Source organism: Anabas testudineus, chromosome 2 (genome assembly GCF_900324465.2).
Source record: "Anabas testudineus chromosome 2, fAnaTes1.2, whole genome shotgun sequence".
Taxonomy (NCBI): domain Eukaryota; kingdom Metazoa; phylum Chordata; class Actinopteri; order Anabantiformes; family Anabantidae; genus Anabas; species Anabas testudineus.
In genome coordinates this window covers 23760281-23782514 of record NC_046611.1, presented here as the reverse complement: position 1 = coordinate 23782514, position 22234 = coordinate 23760281, and the positions used below count along the sequence as shown (strand labels likewise).

Below are 22234 nucleotides of genomic sequence, written 5' to 3'. Positions count from 1 at the left end.
CTGTGAACAGTATGTGTCCTCTAAAACGCTTTCGGTGAAAATCATGGTGACCACCTCCATAATCAATACAAAAAATCAAAATTTTTCAATCAAAATAGTCTGAGTTTCCCAAATCAAGCTGTCTTCCAAAAGAACAAGTGAAAATGTTCTATATTTTTATTACGAATCTGAATCTGCACTATAAATAGTAAAGCTGTCATATAGCTACTAGTATAGTACTGTTTTTCTCTCTGAAATGTAGAGAAATAAAGTATAAAGTATCACAACACAGAAAAGGAAAGTGTTTGAGTACCAGATACTTTCCAACAAATGATTAGCTCATAGATAAACATCTCCTAGTGTTCCCCAGTGTAAAATCTGTTCTCACTTTGGTTGCAGATCATATAAAAGGAAACAAGTTGATTATACTAACTTTTTTATTTATGATGGGGATTCTTGATATTTCACAGACTAAATTGAATTGAATTGTTATAAGTAATTGAATTGTTACATATACTGGTGATGGTTGCAACTTTACTGCAGTACATCTATTACAAAAAAGGAAACAATTTGATAAAACAGTTTAGCAGCAAATGAGAGACCAGTTTAAACCCAAACAACTGAGTGCTTGAAACTAGAGTTTAAAACAATGTCCCTTAACGTGACTGGAAAAACAGTTTGAAGTTACAAGTTATTAATTAATTAAATTATGTAACCTTGGCTTGGGCACCTGGGGCTCATGGGCAGTTTGCTGCTTTACACAACTTGTGATCCAGGCCTGTGTCATATTAATAATCCAAGTATCCATCTGCAATAGAAAACATTAATATAGCCACATTGATTTTTTTATCCTGTGTTTGTATTGTTCAGTATATAATTAAAGGACTTAATCTAAGAGTCATTATTATCAGTATTATCGTTGGGAGTATGATCTGACAATCACAGTGTGGGATTACTAACCGAGAAAATGCCTGTGAGTCCCCACTCGGGGTAAATCTGTTTTTACATGTACGCTGGGTTCTACCTTAGACATACGTCGACGTACATTATATCGATGTTTACAACCACCTTCATCATTGGGGTAGTTTCTGTAATTTTCTGAAGTCTTTTCTTTTTTAAAGGAACTCATACAACCCGCATAAGGCAACCTTAAATAGGTATTACTGAATAAAAAGATTTGACATACGCGTTTATTTCCGATAATATAATATAATATAATATAATATAATATAATATAATATAATATAATATAATATAATATAATGTCTAAGAAATGGAGACGTACACATTTAACAAGATTTTGCGACAGCGCCTCCATTTTGGCTCAAACGCTTCAGCAAAGATATTTATCACACGGGAGATCACACCTACACAGCCTTTAACTTGAACGTAGTAGACGTGGCCTATGGACTGTATTTTCTTTATTATCACAGCTTGGCAGCAGAATCGTATTGATGATTAAGTTAGTGAACTAATTCAAATATCAACTGAGGGGAAATGGTCCTTCCTATGCTACCCGTTTTAGTAATTGCTGTAGACGAATACTAATCCAGAGCGATCGATCCTCAACGTTGAGCACTTGAAAATCTTTGCGGTGGACCCGGGGCGGATCCAAAATGGCGTCAGTTTCAGGGGCCCAGCAGTAAAACCAAGCAACGAGTGAATGAAGTCAGCTGATCTCAGTCTGCTGTCACGCATCGCAGCAACCACCGTTTCTCTCTCGAGGCAAGACAGCAAAGCACCAGGCGGTAAATACTGTATTTTTCTCTATAGTGATGTGTAATTTCGACATTGTGACTTGAGATTAGCTCTCTTGTGTGTTGATAATGAAATCATTTAGCTCCTCTGTTGCGCCAAAACGGCAGAGCGAGCAATTTTCAGCCAGGCCGAGAGACCAGTCTTGCTATCGTTTTTGTAATACTGAACTACCTACAAGGTTAGCTAACGTTGTAGTCGCTCTCTCTTAAAGTGGGAGCCAGCGGATTTTACGGAAAGGTTTGTTTATGATTAATCGGCCTGATTTTAGGCTCGCCATGTTGCGACATTAAAGCAGTTTCGAGGAAAGCTGTTGGAAGATCCTGCACTGAGATCAGTTTCAAAGCCAAGGCTCAGAGCCGTGCTCATCAACATATGAAGACTACCTGGCAGGTCTCATGTCGTGAAATCCCTCCAAGTGGCACGACTGTGGGCTTTAAATACAATAGGAATGAGTTTTTTTGTTGTTGCAGTCAGCTGGCTTCATCCCAGATGTTTTAACTAACATCAACGTGCCAGGTTATTTTGCTTGGTCATGTCACTTACATGCAACATTTCTGAGCCTATTTCTGCACAGACACTATGCAGCTACATATTCATTCAGTATGTCTTCTCTATGTTAAACAAACCTCGTTTTCCGATTCTCTACCTTTTCTTTACTATTCATCACAAACAAGCCAGCAGGGCATCTAAGGGCAGTAGGAATAATGAAGGGTACAATCATCTGTAGTCAGCCCTTTGCCCATTTTTTGTGGACTTAGGGGGGCTCTCCAGTCTTTCCACTTGTAATTTGTACTTTCCAGTTTTGCACCATGCTAGTTTTCCACTTCCTTAAAGAGCCTCATATAGTCAGACCACTCAGTCATGTGCAGCATCATATGATCAAGTGTCATGTCTGTTGATAACTCATTCATCTGGGAGTGAAGAACAAATGGTGTATTGTTGGAAACCTTTTCAAGGTTTATATGTAGTTTATTTGTAGTATAATTAGCCTTATTAAAGCAAATAGAAAATGGTCTTATCTAAGATAAACTAATCATTAGAACAATAGATCTTTTCTGCTGACTGCATGAAAACTAGCTGCAGCTGTTGTCTTTGAAGGCACTTAAAAAAACATCAGGTACACATTCACACATGAGGTGGTTTAGTCATTCTTGTGAATTGTGCGCTCAGTTTGCCTTTAAAGTAAACATCTACCTAATTATCTATTCAAACTATGGTAATTTTGTATGTTTTTGGTCTTGGAAAAAATGCAGCAGTCCAACAGAGTGAAGCTGTATTGAGAAGTTATTCTTGCCTTCCCTGCATTGACCTGTTGGTGGAGCTGCTTTATCCCTGCACAGATGGACTAAGCAGGCTGGCTGCGTAAACAGGAAGATCTGTGCATTGGGGGAAGGACAAGGAAAGGGCACAGATGTAGTGTGTGTGTGTTATGATTGTCAGATAGAGGGTGAAAAATGAGGAACACAGATATTCAGTACCATGTATTTGTTGACTAGCTCTGCTGAGTGTGATGTACAGTACAGGCCACAGTGTGTTGCAGATAAACCTCATCTTCACTGTGAGCATCTGCAGTGAGCTCTACGTGGGGATGGGTTGATGTCACGACTGACTGCTGGGATGTATGGGATATAAATATGTCCGAAAAAAGAAAAAAATAGAGATTGGAAAATACTGAATCCAAAAGTATCATGGAAGACTTGAAATGAAAGACTAAAGATTTATTTCTGCATATGAAAATAAAGCATGATGGGCTTTTATACATGTTACGTGAAGAGAAGACAGAGAAACCTGCTGCGCTGTGGGATTCCCTCTAAAGTCACTCAGACACAGCGTCATGCTGATTGACTGTAGTACTGAACCTGAGGTGTGTGCAGCTGAGGAGGAGGAGGGAGGCCTAGATCAGGCTCGGTAACACTAAAACATGGAGGCGTGAACGGTGATGGATCCTCCTGGTGGTTTCCTTGGTTACAGAAGGAGGTGCCAGAAACGGGGTATCAGCACTCTGATAAACACTTTTATTTTGTTGATTAGTGTATTTTTTTGTTTGCTATTAAAACGCCTTTTATTTTAATATGTTTTCAGTTTATTATTTTGTTCTTTTCTTTTACGCTGACTAACGACTTTGTTAAACCCATAAAAGTCATTTAGTTTTAAATGTTATGCTGAAAATTACTGTTGAAGTGGATGTACTATGCTTTTTACATGTAAATGTATTGTTAATAAAGTGTTTCATGTTTGAGAGAAATTAATTTCCTTCACTTCATATTAACCAGATTGAACAGACTTGTCTTAGCAGCCTGTCTGCTTTCAGATGTATTTCCTATTGTAGATGGATATAGTTATTGTGTGACAAGTGACAACAGCAGAGGAGTTGTTTGCCTCACCTGCAATTTTCTGGTTACTTCAATAGTATTGAACGGAATTGCATTCAATATAAGTATCATGCCTTATCATGGTCGATCCCTCATGGGATTATAAGACATCTTTACAACAAATACTAACAATACAAAACTTATTAGGAAGCAGGTACCAGTAACAATAACTCAAATAGCTTTTGGGAAATATAAGGACAATATAAATAATAAAATGTAACTGATGTTGTTTAATATCTCTCACGGTATTCTTCTCCTCTTTGCTCTCCCAACAGTTAGTCTCATAAACCAGTCAAGATGGACATGTCCAAGCTGCCTAAGATCAGGGATGAGGAGAGAGAGAGCCAGTTTGGATACGTCCATGGAGTCTCCGGACCAGGTTGGCCTCCACAAATTTCCACTAACACACTAAAGTGAAACTCTTTGTTCACTTTGCTCTTATAACACAACATTGCTATACAAGATTTAAATTTTGAAGAGCATGAGACCCAGACAGTTACCGTTAGGGAAGTGTGTGAGTAGTACAAACTACCCAAATGTGTGAAAATCATTAAGGATAAAAATGTGCTGTAGATGTCATTTTCATTGTGAATTTTCTCAACAATATTCAAGCTGAGATAAGAGATAAAAGAAGAATGAGACTCAGCTGCTGCTCTTTGTCTACTTCTACTGTTTAACTGCATTCAGCCTGATTGTTTTCCTTGTTTATATTTCTAGTGGTGACAGCTACAGCCATGGCTGGAGCAGCCATGTATGAGCTTGTCCGTGTCGGCCACAGTGAACTAGTGGGAGAGATTATCAGGCTGGAGGGAGACATGGCCACAATCCAGGTCTACGAGGAGACATGTATCCTTTTTTTCTGCTGTGCTTTGTTCGCGTGCTGCCTTTGTTTCATGTCATAGGCCCCATGACAATCAAAACTGTGATAAATTCAAAAACGGCAATTCTTCATAAACGTTTTCTCAAATTGTTCCCCTTTCTATGTCCAATCAGGTAACATACTGTCAAAATATGTAAGACATACATGTAATGAACCAAATACTTTAAGATCTTAACACAACAAAAACACGAGCAATCACAAAAACCAGACCACAAAAACAGAACATTCTACCACCGCTCTTCTATTAGAAACAGTTCTGGTCTCCTGTCCTAATTCTGGTGGGTTTTCCTGAGCTGGACCACAGCCGGCGTGTCCGTTGGCGATCCCGTGCTGCGGACAGGGAAACCTCTCTCGGTGGAGTTGGGTCCAGGAATCATGGGATCCATCTTTGATGGTATCCAGCGACCCCTAAAGGACATCAATGACATCACAAAAAGCATCTACATTCCCAGAGGTGTGAACATTGGAGCCCTCAACCGAGACCTCAAGTGGGACTTTTCTCCCAGCAAGAGCCTGCGGGTAAGAGTCTGTGCAGACGACAGGTCTTCTTAATCCTCAGGTCAGTCTGATTTAACATCTACTTCTTCTCTTCTCTCTTAGGTCGGTAGTCACATCACTGGAGGAGACATCTATGGTATGGTGTATGAGAACTCCCTCATCAAGCACAAGATCATGCTGCCTCCCAGAAACCGAGGCACTGTGACCTACGTGGCTCCTCCTGGAAACTACGACGTCACTGTGAGTCCGGCAGACCTTCAGCTGCAGTTGAGCTTGTTGGGTGTGGCTTTGTGTTGATGGTGTGTATGTATCTGTGTCAGGATGTGGTGATGGAGCTGGAGTTTGAGGGGGTGAAGGAGAAATTCACCATGGTGCAGGTGTGGCCTGTCAGACAAGTGCGGCCCGTCACAGAGAAGCTACCCGCTAACCACCCGCTGCTGACTGGACAGAGAGTGCTGGATGCCCTTTTCCCGTGAGTCACACATCTCTTTTTTTTTTTTTTTTTTTTAAATAAACCTAAAACCTTAAACCTTTTTTATATGACTCTATTTGTCACTTTTTCCCCCCCTCTTCTCTTTGTAAAGATGTGTGCAGGGAGGAACCACAGCCATCCCAGGAGCCTTTGGTTGTGGTAAGACTGTGATCTCCCAGTCGCTGTCCAAGTACTCCAACAGCGATGTCATTATCTACGTAGGATGTGGGGAGCGTGGTAACGAGATGTCAGAAGTACTTCGAGACTTCCCTGAGGTGGGTATGGATAGAGATGCCATAATATGTCCAAGTAAGTGATTTAAATCTGTATTCAGGGTGACTAACAGTGGTTTGACCAACAGCTGACTATGGAAGTGGACGGGAAGACAGAGAGCATCATGAAGAGAACGGCGCTGGTGGCCAACACCTCCAACATGCCTGTTGCTGCCAGAGAAGCCTCCATTTATACAGGTAACTGTCCCCAACAGCTGTCCCCGGCGGGATAGAGCTTTACTTTATTCTTTCAGAGTGATTCACAGGTGTAGTGCATACTAACTCAGGTTGTTTTGGCAGGGATCACGCTGTCTGAGTACTTCAGAGACATGGGATACAATGTGAGTATGATGGCTGACTCCACCTCCCGTTGGGCTGAGGCACTCAGGGAAATCTCTGGCCGTCTGGCTGAGATGCCTGCTGGTAAGTTTCTAGTTTCTTGGAGATAAAAATAAAGGCTGATTCTAGACCGTTTCTGGCAGTTGGTTATGGGAAATGTTACCCTGGATTAACAGGAAACGAGAAACAAATTTGTACAAATCAGGTCTTTAATTTTTCCCTTTTTTGTGATCAGTTTCTCTTTTTATAAAAGGAAGTTGTAGTTAATGTGTGAATTTCGTAAATGTTACAGTCCGGTCAAAGACCCGCACTCTCTGTTCTTCCTTTGGCTTCTAATATCTGTTAAAAACAGTTGTGTATTTAGTGAGGAAGGGCCTTTTAGCCAAATAAAAAAACAAACAAACAACAACAACAGTAGTAGTAGTAGTAGTAGTAGTAGTAGTAGTAGTAGTAGTAGTAGTAGTAGTAGTAGTAGTAGTAGTAGTAGTAGTAGTAGTAGTTTTTTTTTTTCTAATACTAAAAACTAAATGGTTCCAGATTCTCAGGTTCTGGGCTGCTGGGGTTTTATGTTTAATGCTTGAATTTTCACAAAGGTGGTGCATTATTGTAATGTTTTACCTCGTTACGTGTTATCGTAATCGACTAGAAAAAAACTGAGCTGTGAACTGTGGTGTGACTGTATCTGCTTACAGACAGTGGTTATCCTGCCTACCTGGGTGCCCGTCTCGCCTCCTTCTACGAGCGTGCTGGCAGGGTGAAGTGCCTGGGCAACCCAGAGAGAGAGGGCAGCGTTAGTATTGTAGGAGCGTGAGTACAGTTTTGTGTCACTAGAGGGAGACATTACTCTGCTTGTGTTTTGTTGCCTATTTAATGAAAAAGTGTGTTGTTTCCTCAGTGTGTCGCCTCCTGGTGGTGACTTCTCTGACCCTGTTACTTCAGCCACACTTGGTATTGTGCAGGTACACGATCAAACTCTAATCACCCTAATTGAGAAGCTCAGCTTTGTCGATCAGACGTCTTTTAATGTGTGCCTGTTATTTCAGGTGTTCTGGGGTCTGGATAAGAAGTTGGCTCAGAGGAAGCACTTCCCGTCTGTGAATTGGCTGATCAGCTACAGTAAATACACTCGTGCTCTAGATGAATATTATGACAAGCACTTCCCCGAGTTTGTGCCCCTGCGTACCAAGGCTAAGGAGATCTTGCAGGAGGAGGAGGACCTGGCTGAGATTGTGCAGCTTGTTGGAAAGGTAATTCAGCAGTGATTTAATCTTTGTGTGAACACAGATCCTCCTTCACTTTTCGTTAATAATTTTTAACATTATAACCACTCTAACAGGCATCACTGGCAGAGACAGATAAAATCACTCTGGAAGTAGCCAAACTGATCAAAGACGACTTCCTGCAGCAGAACGGTTACACTCCTTATGACAGGTAACATAATACTGAACTGCACACATGAACCACGCTCACTTTTTGTCACAATTACTGACCAGACTTTATAAAGTGAAGGTGAAACTAAACTGTTGTCTGTGCATCAAAAATAACTTGAAAGGTTTGTATTGATTGAATATATTGATTTTTGACTTTTGCTGGTCTCCTCAGGTTCTGTCCCTTCTATAAGACAGTGGGCATCCTCTCCAACACGATTGCTTTCTACGACATGGCGAGGCACGCGGTCGAGACCACAGCTCAGAGCGACAACAAGATCACCTGGGCCATGATCAGGGAGCACATGGGAGAAATCCTATACAGGATCAGCTCGATGAAATTCAAGGTGCGTGTGGGTTTTGTGTGAATGTATTTACCGGGTCTTATGTGTCAGTTCTGTGCTTCTTAAATAGATGATACGTTTCAAAACACGACTGACTGAACATTTGCTGTATTTAATCGTGTTAAAGTCTCTTTTACAAGAGAGACCCATTGTTTAGGGTTGCATAGAAACATTGTGACAACAGTAAGCACAAACCACATACATAGGCCTGGATGACTCATGTCACATGCTGCAAAAGAAAAAAGCAACATGCTTAATCAGCATGAGTTTCCAGAAGTTAAAAATAAACATGCCAAAAGTGAGCTCTGAGAATTTTACTCGTACTGGATGTCGTGTATTTGAAAGCATTTTTGTCCAACTCCCTCACATCATGAGAGACTTATATCTGGAGAACACAGTGAGAATACAGTCCCTCGTTTTTCTCAGGTCCCCTTTTTTCCTTTCATGTTGTAAGAGAGTGTTTTTCTACTTGTACAGGACCCGGTAAAGGACGGCGAGGCAAAAATCAAGGCCGAGTACGCTCAGCTGTTGGAGGACATGCAGAACGGCTTCCGTACATTGGAGGAATAGGCTCCCACCACTCACTGCAGAATCACATTCCACCTTGTCATATTCCCAAAACCTGTGTGTTCCCCTGTGCTTCTTTGTGGGTGATGTGTTTACACAATTTCATGTGGAGGGAAAAGAGAAAGATGTACTGTATTCATTAGTATTTGTTGCCTCATAAAGGCTGACTCTGGATCCTCTGCATGGTCATGGAAAGTGTGTGTGCGTGTGTGTATGAAAGAGAGATCTCTTCACCCTGTTTCTTTTCGATTTCTGTGTGTAGCCCAGTTGCTTTTCCCTGACAATTGTTCGGTTGATGTAATTGTAATTCATAGACCATCTGTACAGAAGAGTATTGAATATAAATTTACTAAGGTCAGTCTATTTATTGCCAGCATAATGACTCAAAGGCTCTGTTCTCTCTTTTTGTTTTTATGGTTGTGTTTCACGCTGTGCAGTGTTGTGTACTTTGCTGTGTGAATGTGTAAGAGTCAACGCTCTGCTGTCCAATACTTCAGTCATGTTTTGCCCAAAGAATAAAATCATGGGGAAAAAATGTTTGTGTGTGTGTGTGTGTGTGTGTGTGTTTGGTTGTTTGACTTCATAGTTTCTGATGATGCTGTCGAACTGGTTCCTCTGCATATCACTCATTTTCTGCAGTCTCCTGCACCCTGCTCTTCAGGTGAGCTTATGAAAATAAATTGGTTTTAAAGGGCCAGAGCTTAGACTAGTGCTTGCTTTTAATAATAGATTAGGGATTGAACTAAAATCTTCAATGAAACTGGTTCCTTTAAAAACAACTCGACAATGCAGTAGCTTGCCCTGATGATTACTCGAAACCAGAAGTATTAGGCTATAATAGGAAACAACTCGTTCTTGAGGACTCGTGAGTTAATGAAGGGAGAGGTCATTTTGGAGCCCTTAACTATAAATGAAGACCAATGAGCGTCACCAATAGGGTGACAACTCCCTTAAGGTATGTTTCCCTGGCTGAATGAGGTGCACCTGCAGGAGGGCGGAGGAAGCGCACGCTTCACTCATTAGCGGAGTTTCGGCGCTGTGTCCGGCAAACTGGTCTTGTCTTCACTTTTTCTTTTTCTAACTCAGTCGCTCGGAGACAACAGAAATCCTGGGTCCACTACGTCTCAGGTGAGTGACGGACAACAACTTTATATAAATCTCAGATAACGAGCATGTGGAGACGTGGGGAGCGTTCAGCACACCACCTGTGCGTAAAACGATTCAGGCACATGACTGACGGCGGCTTCTGTATACATCTGATTATAACTTTGTATCATCTTGGTTTTCATTGATAAGACTCAACATGCTTGACGAGTGATACCTCATATCAGCCATAACAATCTAACCGTGAAAAGGGGAGCAGAGTACGCAGGCGAATGCATTTTACGCAAAATAATTTCCCATGTATGTAAACGTTTTCACTGTGGAAACGTAAATTCGTGCTTTTAACGACACCTTTCCACCACAACTTGCCACATGTGTCTGTGAAGATTCATACGTCCATTAAGGTTTCAGCTCTGGTTTGACAACACTCTCGGTGTAGTCAAACCAGTTATGCTGCACTGATAATGACTCCACATGTGCTGCTGCTCCAGTTCCCCGTTTGACGTGATTTGCCTCCGAGGCTCAGAGCCGTGTTCTTAACCTTCTCAATCTCAAAAAGACCCACAGGTTATTTTTTTGTTCCCTCGACTTTCCTTCTCCGTGGGGAGAAGCTACAGCGAAGCTGAAATGATGCCATATTTTTGTCTGAGCAGCGCAGCGGAGCAGATGGACCAAATATCCAACAGGTCAGGAGTGGCCAGCGATGACATTACAGATGAAACAACATCCCTGGTGGATGTCAGGTGGAGCTCTGATGAAGAGGTAAAAGACCTAAACACCCCACTGTCCCAAATAATATAAAGCTACTGCAGCTGGAGCATTTGGTTTACTGAATGCTTCATATAGTTTTTCATTATCAATAGGATGGCTAATTGTGCTGTATCATCATTACTCAAAGTCACTGGAGATGTTTCACTGTCAAGCTGGTTTAACTTCATGTCAGGATTATACACAGATTTTCATTCGTTCAAGTAACACAGTGACTAAATAAATACAGCATTAATGTCTTGGTCTAAATCATTTTCATCTCTGCTCCATCAGAGCTCTGATCCTCAGGCACAGTGCCTTGCTGCACCTCAAACCCCTGTTACCTCCTACAAACAGAGGTTTGACGAGTTTAGGAAGTTGTTCAAAGAACTGCCGGAGTCAGAGAGACTTGTAGCGGGTGAGTTAAAAAGGCTGCTTCATGTAATGTGCATTGTAATAGCTGGGATCGAGGTATTTATTGTATAAATAATATACTTATTGTGCAAAATGTCTCCGTTCCAACTACTCCCATGCTCTTAAACTTCAATATTATTCTTTCAGTCCACAAAATAATAAGTAGTCACATGTTATTTGTACTTTTGTGAAGTTAAATAAGCACACAGCAATATCTTACTACAGCAACCTGTTCTATAAAATACACTTGGGGCACACTCATTTGATGGGACAATTTCAGCTGAGTTATATACATGATTTCTTTTTCCCTCAGACTACCCATGTGCCCTCCAGCGGGACATCCTCCTTCAGGGACGCCTGTACCTCTCGGAGAACTGTCTCTGCTTCTACACCAATGTGTTTCGAGGAACGAAGGTACTGATATAGGGAAGGAGGACTGTACGGTGTGAAGGAGGAGTTGTACACTGAAAATATGTCATTGAATCAACAAAATCTAAACAAATATTTGCAGAGACCTTTGCTGTTTTATCCTAATTATATTTTTTAGCACAAGAGTGTGCAAAAAGGGAAGGTTTATGAAGTCAAATAACAGTAAGTCAGATGTCAGCCTCCCAGAAACAGACAACAGGCCCTTTTTAAGATGCAACAGATAGCAATCATTTGGAACAACTACAGAGAGAGCCAGCCAAGACGCACAAAGAAAATAACAAGGAGAATACACTAATTGTTCCACTTGTGGCAGCCTCACCCAATCATATGATTAAAGCGAGTGATCAACTCATGGCTGTGAGCAGTAAGTCAGAAAAAGACGTCCTCACAACATAAGTGAGGATGAAGGAGGATCTGACAGTTTAGATGGTGTCTAAAGTTAGATTTTTCTTTTATGACAGTAAAAAACAATTAACCTGTCCCTTTATCTATAGATTTCATTGACCCTGAAAGACATTGCAAGTGTGACAAGAGAGAAAATGGCTCGGCTGATTCCCAATGCCATCCAGATCTGCACCCACACAGAGAAGGTGCGTTGTGTTAGAACAGAACCGTGATTCATAGTTCACTTCACATTTGATAAAACATAACATTTATTACCTTTTTATCTCTTTTATGTCTTGACGTGCAGTTGTTCTTCACTTCCTTCTCAGCAAGAGAGAAAAGTTATCAGGCCGTTTTCCGCCTGTGGCAAAAAGCTCTTACAGAGAAAGTAAGGCCCTGCTCCACTCACCTGATACACCCTCATGCTGTCCCCTCACTTAAAATACTGCATGTAGGAGTAACTATTGCTGATGCATGAGACTTTACTGTTGTTGTATGCTTTGACAGCTGTGACTAAATTCCAGCGGGTCTGTGACTTTACCCTGTTGTACAGCACTTATCTAATCAGTTTGAGGTTATCACTGCTGCTCTGCTGTTACATGTAGGCTAAAGATCTGGACACAGCGGCTGAGTTTGCTTATGGGTCCAAGAGACACATGCTGTTGTCTGTTGGACACATACCTGTCCAAACACATTATGTGGACATGGCCCACATTTTGAGGTACTGTGTTTGGACGTACGTTTCTTGAAGTTAATTTAAAAATAAACTCACTAGAGTTCAGCTTAGTCACATTAGACCCAATTCTTTACACCGTAAAAGTGAATAGATAATAAGCTACAGTTTCTGGAGAAAAGTAAATGTGTTTGCTTACACAGAAAGCTGCATGTGCAGAAAATTTAAACAGTTATACAGTTAATTTGGCAAATTTGCATCAGAATTTAAAAAACTTGTTTAAGTGGGCCCAGACCCAGAAACCTCTGAAATCAGTTGATGCTTAATGTTGAAAACGTAGCTGCAAAGGTAATCGCCACAGACAGTTGAATTTTCAGTTTACTTGTAATCAGTAAAAGTAGTAAACGTGCGAGCCTGTATGTCAGCTCTGGTCAAGCCACAAATCTGCTGAAATGTCTGTAGAGAGAAAGTGCATGAGAGATGAATTGTAAATATTTAACATTTGAAATGTTAAGCTCTTTAGGCAGTTTGGATGCAAAAAATGAAAGTGACATTAGAAACATGTGAACAAAAAGTTTTAATTGGTGAGCACAAAGTAAAAACAAATGCAAATACTACATTGAAAATATTAAATTATTGAATATTTTATGTAATTTATCAATAATAAACAAATGAGTATCAGCACAATACAACACACAAGAATACTCTACACTGGTAATAATACAATAATGGAATATATGTTTTTTTTAAATTCTGCTGACTTACATTTATGTTGCTATTTGTACTTTTGCTCTACTTCAAGATTCAAAATAATTAATTACTGTAATGTAATGATAATAAACAGTTAAGAATATGAGAAAGTCAAAGTAGAAGATCATCATGCGCGTATTCCCAACACAAAGCACTTGTTCCTACATCTTGTAAGTTCTGCCTACTATTGCAGACGGGCACTGTAGCAGCTCGACCCACAGGGATGTATGTCTGCTGGGGTCTGGAGCAAAAACACCTGCATGAAAACATCAGCGTCTGAAGTTCATTGACCTCTCCAGGTGTGGCCACGAGGGCTGATTTGCATTGGCGGCTCAGCAGCTTGTGTCGGAGCTGAAGCTACTTAGCGGACCCACATCAAAACAAAGGAGCCTTTCTCGTCTTTAATTATCTGTGAACCAAACTTTGCAAAGGCAGAACGAGTTTGTATTTACCTTTTTATCTAGAGTAAATCTGGGCGGTGCGTCATTACGCCCCTGAAGTCGCTCAAATACAGGACTTCCTGAATGCGAGTGCGCGGTGCGTCCAGGCTCCGGATCACTTTCTGACAGCTGCGGTGAAATGTCCACAGACACGTAAGTAAAGCCTGTCCGATCGTGTCTTAGTCGCTCTCTGTTTGACACCAGCTATAACACCATATGGCAAAAAAAAAACAACCGTATTTATTTTCCGTGTGAATCCTATAAAACCGAACATTATATCACTTTTCGCCATTTCGCGCAACATGTTGTTACAGGCTTAAATTAAAACAGATTGTCAACTTGAGTTAGTTAACTTTGTTTTAAGGCATCGTTTGTTCAGATATCTTCATTTGAATGAATTGATGGATGGATTTATTTATTTCTAAGACTGCTCTCTCATGGTTGCAAAGGGTTAACTGAAAATAAGAGCTCAGTATCAAAGCGGTGCAGAGACAATAAAGTTTGCAGGTTGTTTGTGGGGTAATGAATAAAGACTGTGACTAGTTTCCAGGTAACCTGCAACCAAGACATGTTGACATTATGGTGTCTGTATCTGCGGAAGCAGAGTCCTTATTGGACAAGAAGAGATATCTACGGGCAGGTTTTCGTGTCCTTATGACCTCTCCTCCCTCTTTTCTAAAATCTCTTTCAGCCTCTGACCAGCTTGGAGTTGTGGCAGATGGTTAAACAGCATTATGGGCAAGACCTGGGCCTGAGCCATGAAGAGATGGAGAACTTACAATTCTCAGCAGAATCGAGCATGCAGACCAGGTGAGCACACTCACACCTGCCTACCCGTCAACACACAATTATAATGTATGGAAATATAAAAATCAGTTTGTTTGTCTGCAGCCTGACTGTGAAGCCTGGTGGTGACGATAGCTTGGCGAGGGTGGAGCGGACCCCTTCCATTCGCCTGTCTGTGGTGGAGCATGGTCCCTTAGAGGCCTCCACGCCTCACGGGGATGACCTTTCCTCTCCTCTTGTCTCTCAGAGCTCCGTGAACACAGTACTGATGCTAACATTTTACTTAAATCGCAAGACTTATGCACATCTCAGCATTTTTAGTTATATGTGTAAATATATTAAACTTTTTTTTCCCCCACTGCTGCAGGATGACTCTCGCAACACCCCGTCTCAGAGGCGCAGTCCCATCCCTCCAGTGGACCGTTTAATGCAAGAACGGGCTTCCAAGCGCTCCTCGCTCTGTCTTGATCTCAACGCCAATGAGAATGGTGTGTCTGAGCAGAGTGGCTCAGAAAGCCTGGGGGAAGGTGAGAGGACATCACACAGCTGCTGGATAAAGTTAGAGCCTTTGTGCTTTGTACCCTTGTGCTTTAATATTTGCCTTTTTCCCCACCAGTGGAGGAGCGAGTGGGTTTGTCCCAGGTGCAGGGCCGACTCTATTTAAACAAGGTTTTCCACATCAGTGCTAATAAGATGTTTGAGATGCTCTTCACTGATTCCAGCTTCACCCGCAGGTTTATGAACGTCAGGAAAATAACCAGTAAGACCTGTTCTTTTCTGCAATTCTCACAGAGAATCTTCTCAGCATTTCTGGCTAATGAAATGTGCCTTCTCACTCTTGTATTCAGACGCCAGCTTTACATCGTGGCAGAAGGACGCCTCGGGAAACATGAAACGGAGTCTGAACTACACAATAACCATCAGCAACCCTCTGATTGGCAAATTCTCCACTGCTACAGAGAACCAGGTGTGTCTACATAGGAGTGAATAGTGTGTGTACGCTCGTATGAATGAATAAACGTGTGAATTGTTGCTTGCTGCTTATTTGTCCATTGTTTATCTTTCAGACGCTGTACAAAGAATCCAGAGATGGTCAATATTACCTTGTGGATTCAGAGGTGTACACTCACGATGTCCCCTATCACGACTACTTCTATACACAAAACCGATACTACATCATAAGTAACTCGAAGCGGAAGTGTCGACTAAGGTATGGTGTCACCTGTTGTCCTCTTTATATTTTCTGTGAGACTGTCATTTAACACGTGATGTGCTGCCAGGGTTTACACCGACGTGAAGTACAAGAAGCAGCCGTGGGGCTTGGTCAAGTCCTTTATCACCAAAAACTCCTGGAGTGGCATAGAAGATTATTTTAGAGAGCTGGGTGAGCAGTCTGTGCATTTGATTTCTTTCCCCGGCCTGTGGTTTTTATCTCTGCTTGAATATGATCCGTTTCCTTCGCCACACATCACACTCTGCTGACGTGAATGATACAGCTTCGTAGTCAAGGAAGGACAAAGGGACTGTAATGGGCAATGATCAGAAAACATTAATCAATTATTCACATATTCCAAAGGTTACAGATCAGATGTTTTTGTTTTTCAGTTACCCGTAGCAATGAGTGTACACAAACATGTTGCATTTTGACTTTGAAACCATTTGGTGTTTTTACTGCCTGACACCATCTGAGTCAGCCTCGTGTTTGCGCTTGACTGTTTCTTGCCCTCTGATGACACTGTACAGAAGCAGAACTGCTAGAGGAGGAAGCAGAGATGAATCAAGGAGGCGGCGATAACGGAAAGATGGGTGGGCTTCGGAGGAGGAGACGGACTTACAGCCGGACTCTGCCGGAGCACATGAAGCCCAACAAGCAGTACGGGCAAGACCCAGAACAGCACAGAGATGGCAACATGGGTACATGACATCTTTAATGATCACTTTGCAGGAATAGTTCAACATAACAAAGCCTGGATATACTGTAACATATTAACTAGTAAGCTTTAGAGGTGCTAATTGGTGGATTAATTTACCTTAGTGCAGTCTTTTTACTAATCTAATTGATGCCTGGCTCTAATGTCATGTTTGATGGACAGGTGAAAGGGAACAGTCTTATTTAAATATGACCAAAAATAGGATTAATTCTAACTAAAGTTTTAACTAAACCTTTCAAGGCTGCTTAGCTGAGATCTTTTTCTTTTTCAAATGTGATCTTCTCAATGGAAATGGGGATGGAGTGTTAGGTGTTTCTGTTAAACAAGCTTTATAATGGCAGTGGTGTATTTTAACATGCCGAGCACACAGGTCACCAACAAGCACATTTTAAAGTTTGTAATAAATCTGTTTGACTGCAGTAAACGGTGACAACACAAGACCTCAAGCTCTTTGAAAAATTATATCGGTATTCAAATGGAGACTGCAGCACATCAAGTACAGTTGCTGCTGCTGAAACGAGCAAAATTTGCCTAAAGCATGATGAAGCCATAAAAGAGGAGTAGGACAAGGTTTACAGTACAGCATGTCAGACAACGGCCACAGCTGCTGAAACCCAGAGACAACATTACTGATGGAACCAAAGTAACTATATGACACACACCGAAAACAACAGCATTTATAGGTCAGGCTGTTGCAAAATCGCCACTAGTTGGAAATAACTTCTAATCAGAAACGTGTATCAAACCAGTGCAAAGCCTTCTCATACTTAAGGCAGCTCTGAGACCTGCAGGCTGTTTGAAAACTGAAGAATCATATATTCTGTCCTGCTGTTTTTCAGGTGCTATGGAAATGAAAAACTTGTACAGGTGGAACACCACTACGATAGTAGCAGGGATGAGTGTAATGTAAGTTAACAGCTTGCAAACACACCTCTTAACAATGTGGTCTGTAATATACAGTGTATGATGAAAGCAATTTGGGCAACTACTGACAGTTGGCTATGAAATGCAGTGTCTGCAATTCAGTGTTATGTCATTATATTACATTTAAGTGTTGACTGTTAATTTCTGGTCTTTGTAAGATTCCTCCAAACTTCTCTCTTCTTTGTTATTTTGCACACCTACCAGTGGTCATTTACAACTTTAGGTCTCTTCCAGATTGCTGATTCTGACGGTGCTGAATCTGGGCTTGTTCTTCAAGTTGTGGGCCATGGAGGATGTGGCCCACCGCATGTATCTCAGTACGAAGCATCGGCTGAGGGAGAGGAGTGAGGCCAGGTCAGAAAACGTTCTGTTATTTTGCAACATGCATATCTTGAAACTCTCATGGCAACTCTATCAGTATATGCCATGATCACTCAGAAAGCAGAAGTCTTGGTGTGGGCGGAGAAGGGGAAGAGGTTAGACTTCTTCCACCTTTTCTTGTCTGGGGCGTTTAAGCAGCCCACATACTCTATAAGAGCTCTTATTCTGATGACTCAGTGTTGAAACTGTCATCTGCAGTAAATGTGGTTATGTAAATGACACTCCTAGATCTCTTCTTACATTTTTATCAGTGTGCTTTGTGTGCTGTGCCACTTTCATGTAGCAAAGCTAAATATCTAATTGTGCACATCAAAGCAATTGCTCTTTGTTATGATGTTTGGCAGCTTTGTCCCTGAATATGGTCCCAAACAAGAACCTGGATTCAGGACGAAAGAAGAGATGTACCTACTAAAAACTGTGCTGCAGGACTCAATCAATCTTTTAGAACAGGTAGGTCAGTTGGTGTTTAATGGAAATCGTACTAAAGAATGGGATTAAAGTGTATATAAACTATTGATTCTCCTTTATATAAAGTAGATCTTTGCATGTTATGTTTTTCTTTTACAACGCTGCGGGAGCTCATCTTATAGGTGTCTCGTAACAATTAAAAGCTAAAGCAGGCATTGCCGCTGCTGAGTCAGGTCTTCTTCTTTTCAGCTCCGCAGCTCTCTGGTGGTACTGCAGCAGAACTTTGCTTTGGCCAATCGAACAGCAGCACCGCAGTGATGCTCAACACCTGCCGATGACCCTGTGAAGGAAAGTGCTGTAATACTGACCTGCTTCTGAGGAAATCTCTGGTATCCAGTGATGTTGCCATGCAGATGTCCCCAGATCCCTGATGTGCAATATGTTACCAGGGGTTACACGTCCCAAAAGCCCTCTGGTGAGGCCTCAGGTGCCAGGATGTTTTTAAAAGTGTAGACTGACTGCTGGGAGGACAAAGTTAAATCCGTCAGCCACACAATGGGGGTAGTGGGTTTAGATTTCTGGAGGGGGCTACTGCCGGCTGCCATGGCTGGCTGTTTTTTCCACTCTTTTCTTAAATGGTGGCATTAGATTTCAGAAAACCTGCCCCCAAAAAGCCTCCTGTCATGTCAAAAGAACTACTGTAAATACTTTAGTTTTATCCATGGGAACTGAATTTAATATTTAAAACAATTTTATCTATTTACATGTTTGCACATATTTCATTTTTGCACAAATGTCTTGTAAGTAAGGCTTTGTTTTAGATATACATTTTGTTTTAGATATCAGTTTTTCTCCCAATAAAAATCATAGAATCGTGGAATTAATTTTGAAAGTTTGTCTCTTTTTATTATTAGTGTTTTTGTATAGGATGTGTATTATCCTAATGTGTATAGGACTGGCTAGAGCCTGAAATGTACATTAAATTGTAAATTTAACTGGGTCTTTTCAAAAAATATATTTTTACATTTAGTCATTCGGCCGATGCTTTTATCCAAAGTGACTTACAAAACAATGCAAACAATGGTGACATGTCCACTTTATCTTATGTCTACATAAAACTGTAGTTAATCTTTTTCTGAAATGTTGCACTGAGCCATGTTTAAAGAAATGTATGATTTGGTGTCATTTTAAATATTTCACTAATGATGTAGGATCAGTGTCGGTGGAACTGTTTGATTACCTCAGTAGTGTGCACTCACTCTGTCAACACTAGACACAGGTTTTTGTTTTTGTTTTTTTTTTTCTTCATGAATTGTTGGTGACATGGTAAATTCACTTAAGCTTTGTTTGATGTTTACAACATGCAGGTGCCATCCTTGCATTTTAAAGACAAAAGGCGCACTTTGTAATTTCCTTACACACAACATAACTTCTACAACCCAGACCTCCTTTATTAATTTTTTTTTTTTTTTTTTTTTTAAACATTATAAGCCAGATTGCCATGCTCTGTTTTAATAAATAGTTTCTTGCTGGATGTCTTTTCTTATCTTGCTAACATTGAAGGTACAATGATAGACTGTCAGACTACTGCATCTTTAATTTCTTATTTTTCCAATTAAAGTGCTCCTTCATTAAAAGCATAACTTGTAACTTTGTGTGGGTTACTTAAGTGTAACAGTGGTGCTTACATTGTATTGTGACATTGCATCAATTACTTCGCATGATTTGAGAATGCAAGTCCTTATAATTTCTACAATTTATAATTTCTCTACTACTTTTCAGACACTTAAATTAATGCTGACTGTATACTTAAGCACATCTTGACTTTTAGGTTCACAATCATTGTGGAACCAGAACTGAACCAAAATAAATAACACACACACATTTAGGGCCAAGCTGATTTTTATATTTCATGGCTAATTGATAACATAAAATAATTTATTTGTTCATTATATTATGGATTATCTGCAAATTAGTAACTATATCTGTCAACATGTGGAGTAAAAACAACAATACAGTACCCGAACTTCAGTAGATACGTGTACCTGAACTTCAGTAGATACCTGTACCTGAACTTCAGTAGATACCTGTACCTGAACTTCAGTAGATACCTGTACCCGAACTTCAGTAGATACCTGAACTTCAGTAGATACCTGTACCCGAACTTCAGTAGATACCTGTACCCGAACTTCAGTAGATACCTGTACCCGAACTTCAGTAGATACCTGTACCCGAACTTCAGTAGATACCTGTACCCGAACTTCAGTAGATACCTGTACCCGAACTTCAGTTGATACCTGTACCCGAACTTCAGTAGATACATGTACCCGAACTTCAGTAGATACATGTACCCGAACTTCAGTAGATACCTGTACCCGAACTTCAGTAGATACATGTACCCGAACTTCAGTAGATACCTGTACCCGAACTTCAGTAGATACCTGAACTTCAGTAGATACCTGTACCTGAACTTCAGTAGATACCTGAACTTCAGTAGATACCTGAACCCGAACTTCAGTAGATACCTGTACCCGAACTTCAGTAGATACCTGAACTTCAGTAGATACCTGAACTTCAGTAGATACCTGTACCCGAACTTCAGTAGATACCTGAACTTCAGTAGATACCTGAACCCGAACTTCAGTAGATACCTGTACCTGAACTTCAGTAGATACATGTACCCGAACTTCAGTAGATACATGTACCCGAACTTCAGTAGATACCTGAACTTCAGTAGATACCTGTACCTGAACTTCAGTAGATACCTGTACCCGAACTTCAGTAGATACCTGTACCCGAACTTCAGTAGATACCTGTACCCGAACTTCAGTAGATACCTGTACCCGAACTTCAGTAGATACGTGTACCTGAACTTCAGTAGATACCTGAACCCGAACTTCAGTAGATACCTGTACCCGAACTTCAGTAGATACATGTACCTGAACTTCAGTAGATACCTGTACCCGAACTTCAGTAGATACCTGTACCTGAACTTCAGTAGATACCTGAACTTCAGTAGATACCTGAACTTCAGTAGATACCTGTACCTGAACTTCAGTAGATACCTGAACTTCAGTAGATACCTGAACTTCAGTAGATACCTGAACTTCAGTAGATACCTGTACCCGAACTTCAGTAGATACCTGTACCCGAACTTCAGTAGATACCTGTACCCGAACTTCAGTTGATACCTGTACCCGAACTTCAGTAGATACATGTACCCGAACTTCAGTAGATACATGTACCCGAACTTCAGTAGATACCTGTACCCGAACTTCAGTAGATACATGTACCCGAACTTCAGTAGATACCTGTACCCGAACTTCAGTAGATACCTGAACTTCAGTAGATACCTGTACCCGAACTTCAGTAGATACCTGAACTTCAGTAGATACCTGAACCCGAACTTCAGTAGATACCTGTACCCGAACTTCAGTAGATACCTGAACTTCAGTAGATACCCGAACTTCAGTAGATACCTGTACCCGAACTTCAGTAGATACCTGAACTTCAGTAGATACCTGAACCCGAACTTCAGTAGATACCTGTACCTGAACTTCAGTAGATACATGTACCCGAACTTCAGTAGATACATGTACCCGAACTTCAGTAGATACCTGAACTTCAGTAGATACCTGTACCTGAACTTCAGTAGATACCTGTACCCGAACTTCAGTAGATACCTGTACCCGAACTTCAGTAGATACCTGTACCCGAACTTCAGTAGATACCTGTACCCGAACTTCAGTAGATACGTGTACCTGAACTTCAGTAGATACCTGAACCCGAACTTCAGTAGATACCTGTACCCGAACTTCAGTAGATACATGTACCTGAACTTCAGTAGATACCTGTACCCGAACTTCAGTAGATACCTGTACCTGAACTTCAGTAGATACCTGAACTTCAGTAGATACCTGAACTTCAGTAGATACCTGTACCTGAACTTCAGTAG

General features: G+C 41.0%; 2 protein-coding genes across 3 annotated transcripts; both read left to right on the top strand.

The window, feature by feature from the left end:
* Positions 1 to 1585: 1585 nt before the first annotated feature.
* On the top strand, positions 1586 to 9447 carry atp6v1ab (ATPase H+ transporting V1 subunit Ab). The gene is made up of 15 exons (XM_026361817.1): positions 1586 to 1727; positions 4385 to 4488; positions 4827 to 4955; positions 5294 to 5508; positions 5590 to 5727; positions 5808 to 5959; positions 6072 to 6234; positions 6321 to 6429; positions 6532 to 6654; positions 7263 to 7377; positions 7466 to 7529; positions 7614 to 7817; positions 7907 to 8001; positions 8173 to 8344; positions 8819 to 9447. Exons 2-15 carry the CDS (start codon positions 4407 to 4409, stop codon positions 8909 to 8911), a joined length of 1854 nt encoding a protein of 617 aa, XP_026217602.1. The 5' UTR covers positions 1586 to 1727; positions 4385 to 4406; the 3' UTR covers positions 8912 to 9447.
* A 196-nt stretch (positions 9448 to 9643) lies between these two features.
* gramd1c (GRAM domain containing 1c) lies at positions 9644 to 19757 on the top strand. Of its 2 annotated transcripts, none has more exons than XM_026361814.1 (18): positions 9644 to 10036; positions 10572 to 10774; positions 11054 to 11177; positions 11487 to 11587; positions 12097 to 12192; positions 12294 to 12374; positions 14541 to 14659; positions 14741 to 14897; positions 15003 to 15162; positions 15252 to 15395; positions 15484 to 15602; positions 15703 to 15845; positions 15916 to 16019; positions 16379 to 16549; positions 17406 to 17472; positions 17725 to 17844; positions 18216 to 18321; positions 18529 to 19757. In XM_026361814.1, exons 2-18 carry the CDS (start codon positions 10640 to 10642, stop codon positions 18595 to 18597), a joined length of 2016 nt encoding a protein of 671 aa, XP_026217599.1. In that variant the 5' UTR covers positions 9644 to 10036; positions 10572 to 10639; the 3' UTR covers positions 18598 to 19757. The 2 variants fall into 2 exon arrangements, with proteins under 2 accessions (XP_026217599.1, XP_026217600.1); XM_026361815.1 differs by having other exon boundaries at positions 9646 to 10036; positions 10666 to 10774.
* Positions 19758 to 22234: the final 2477 nt, after the last annotated feature.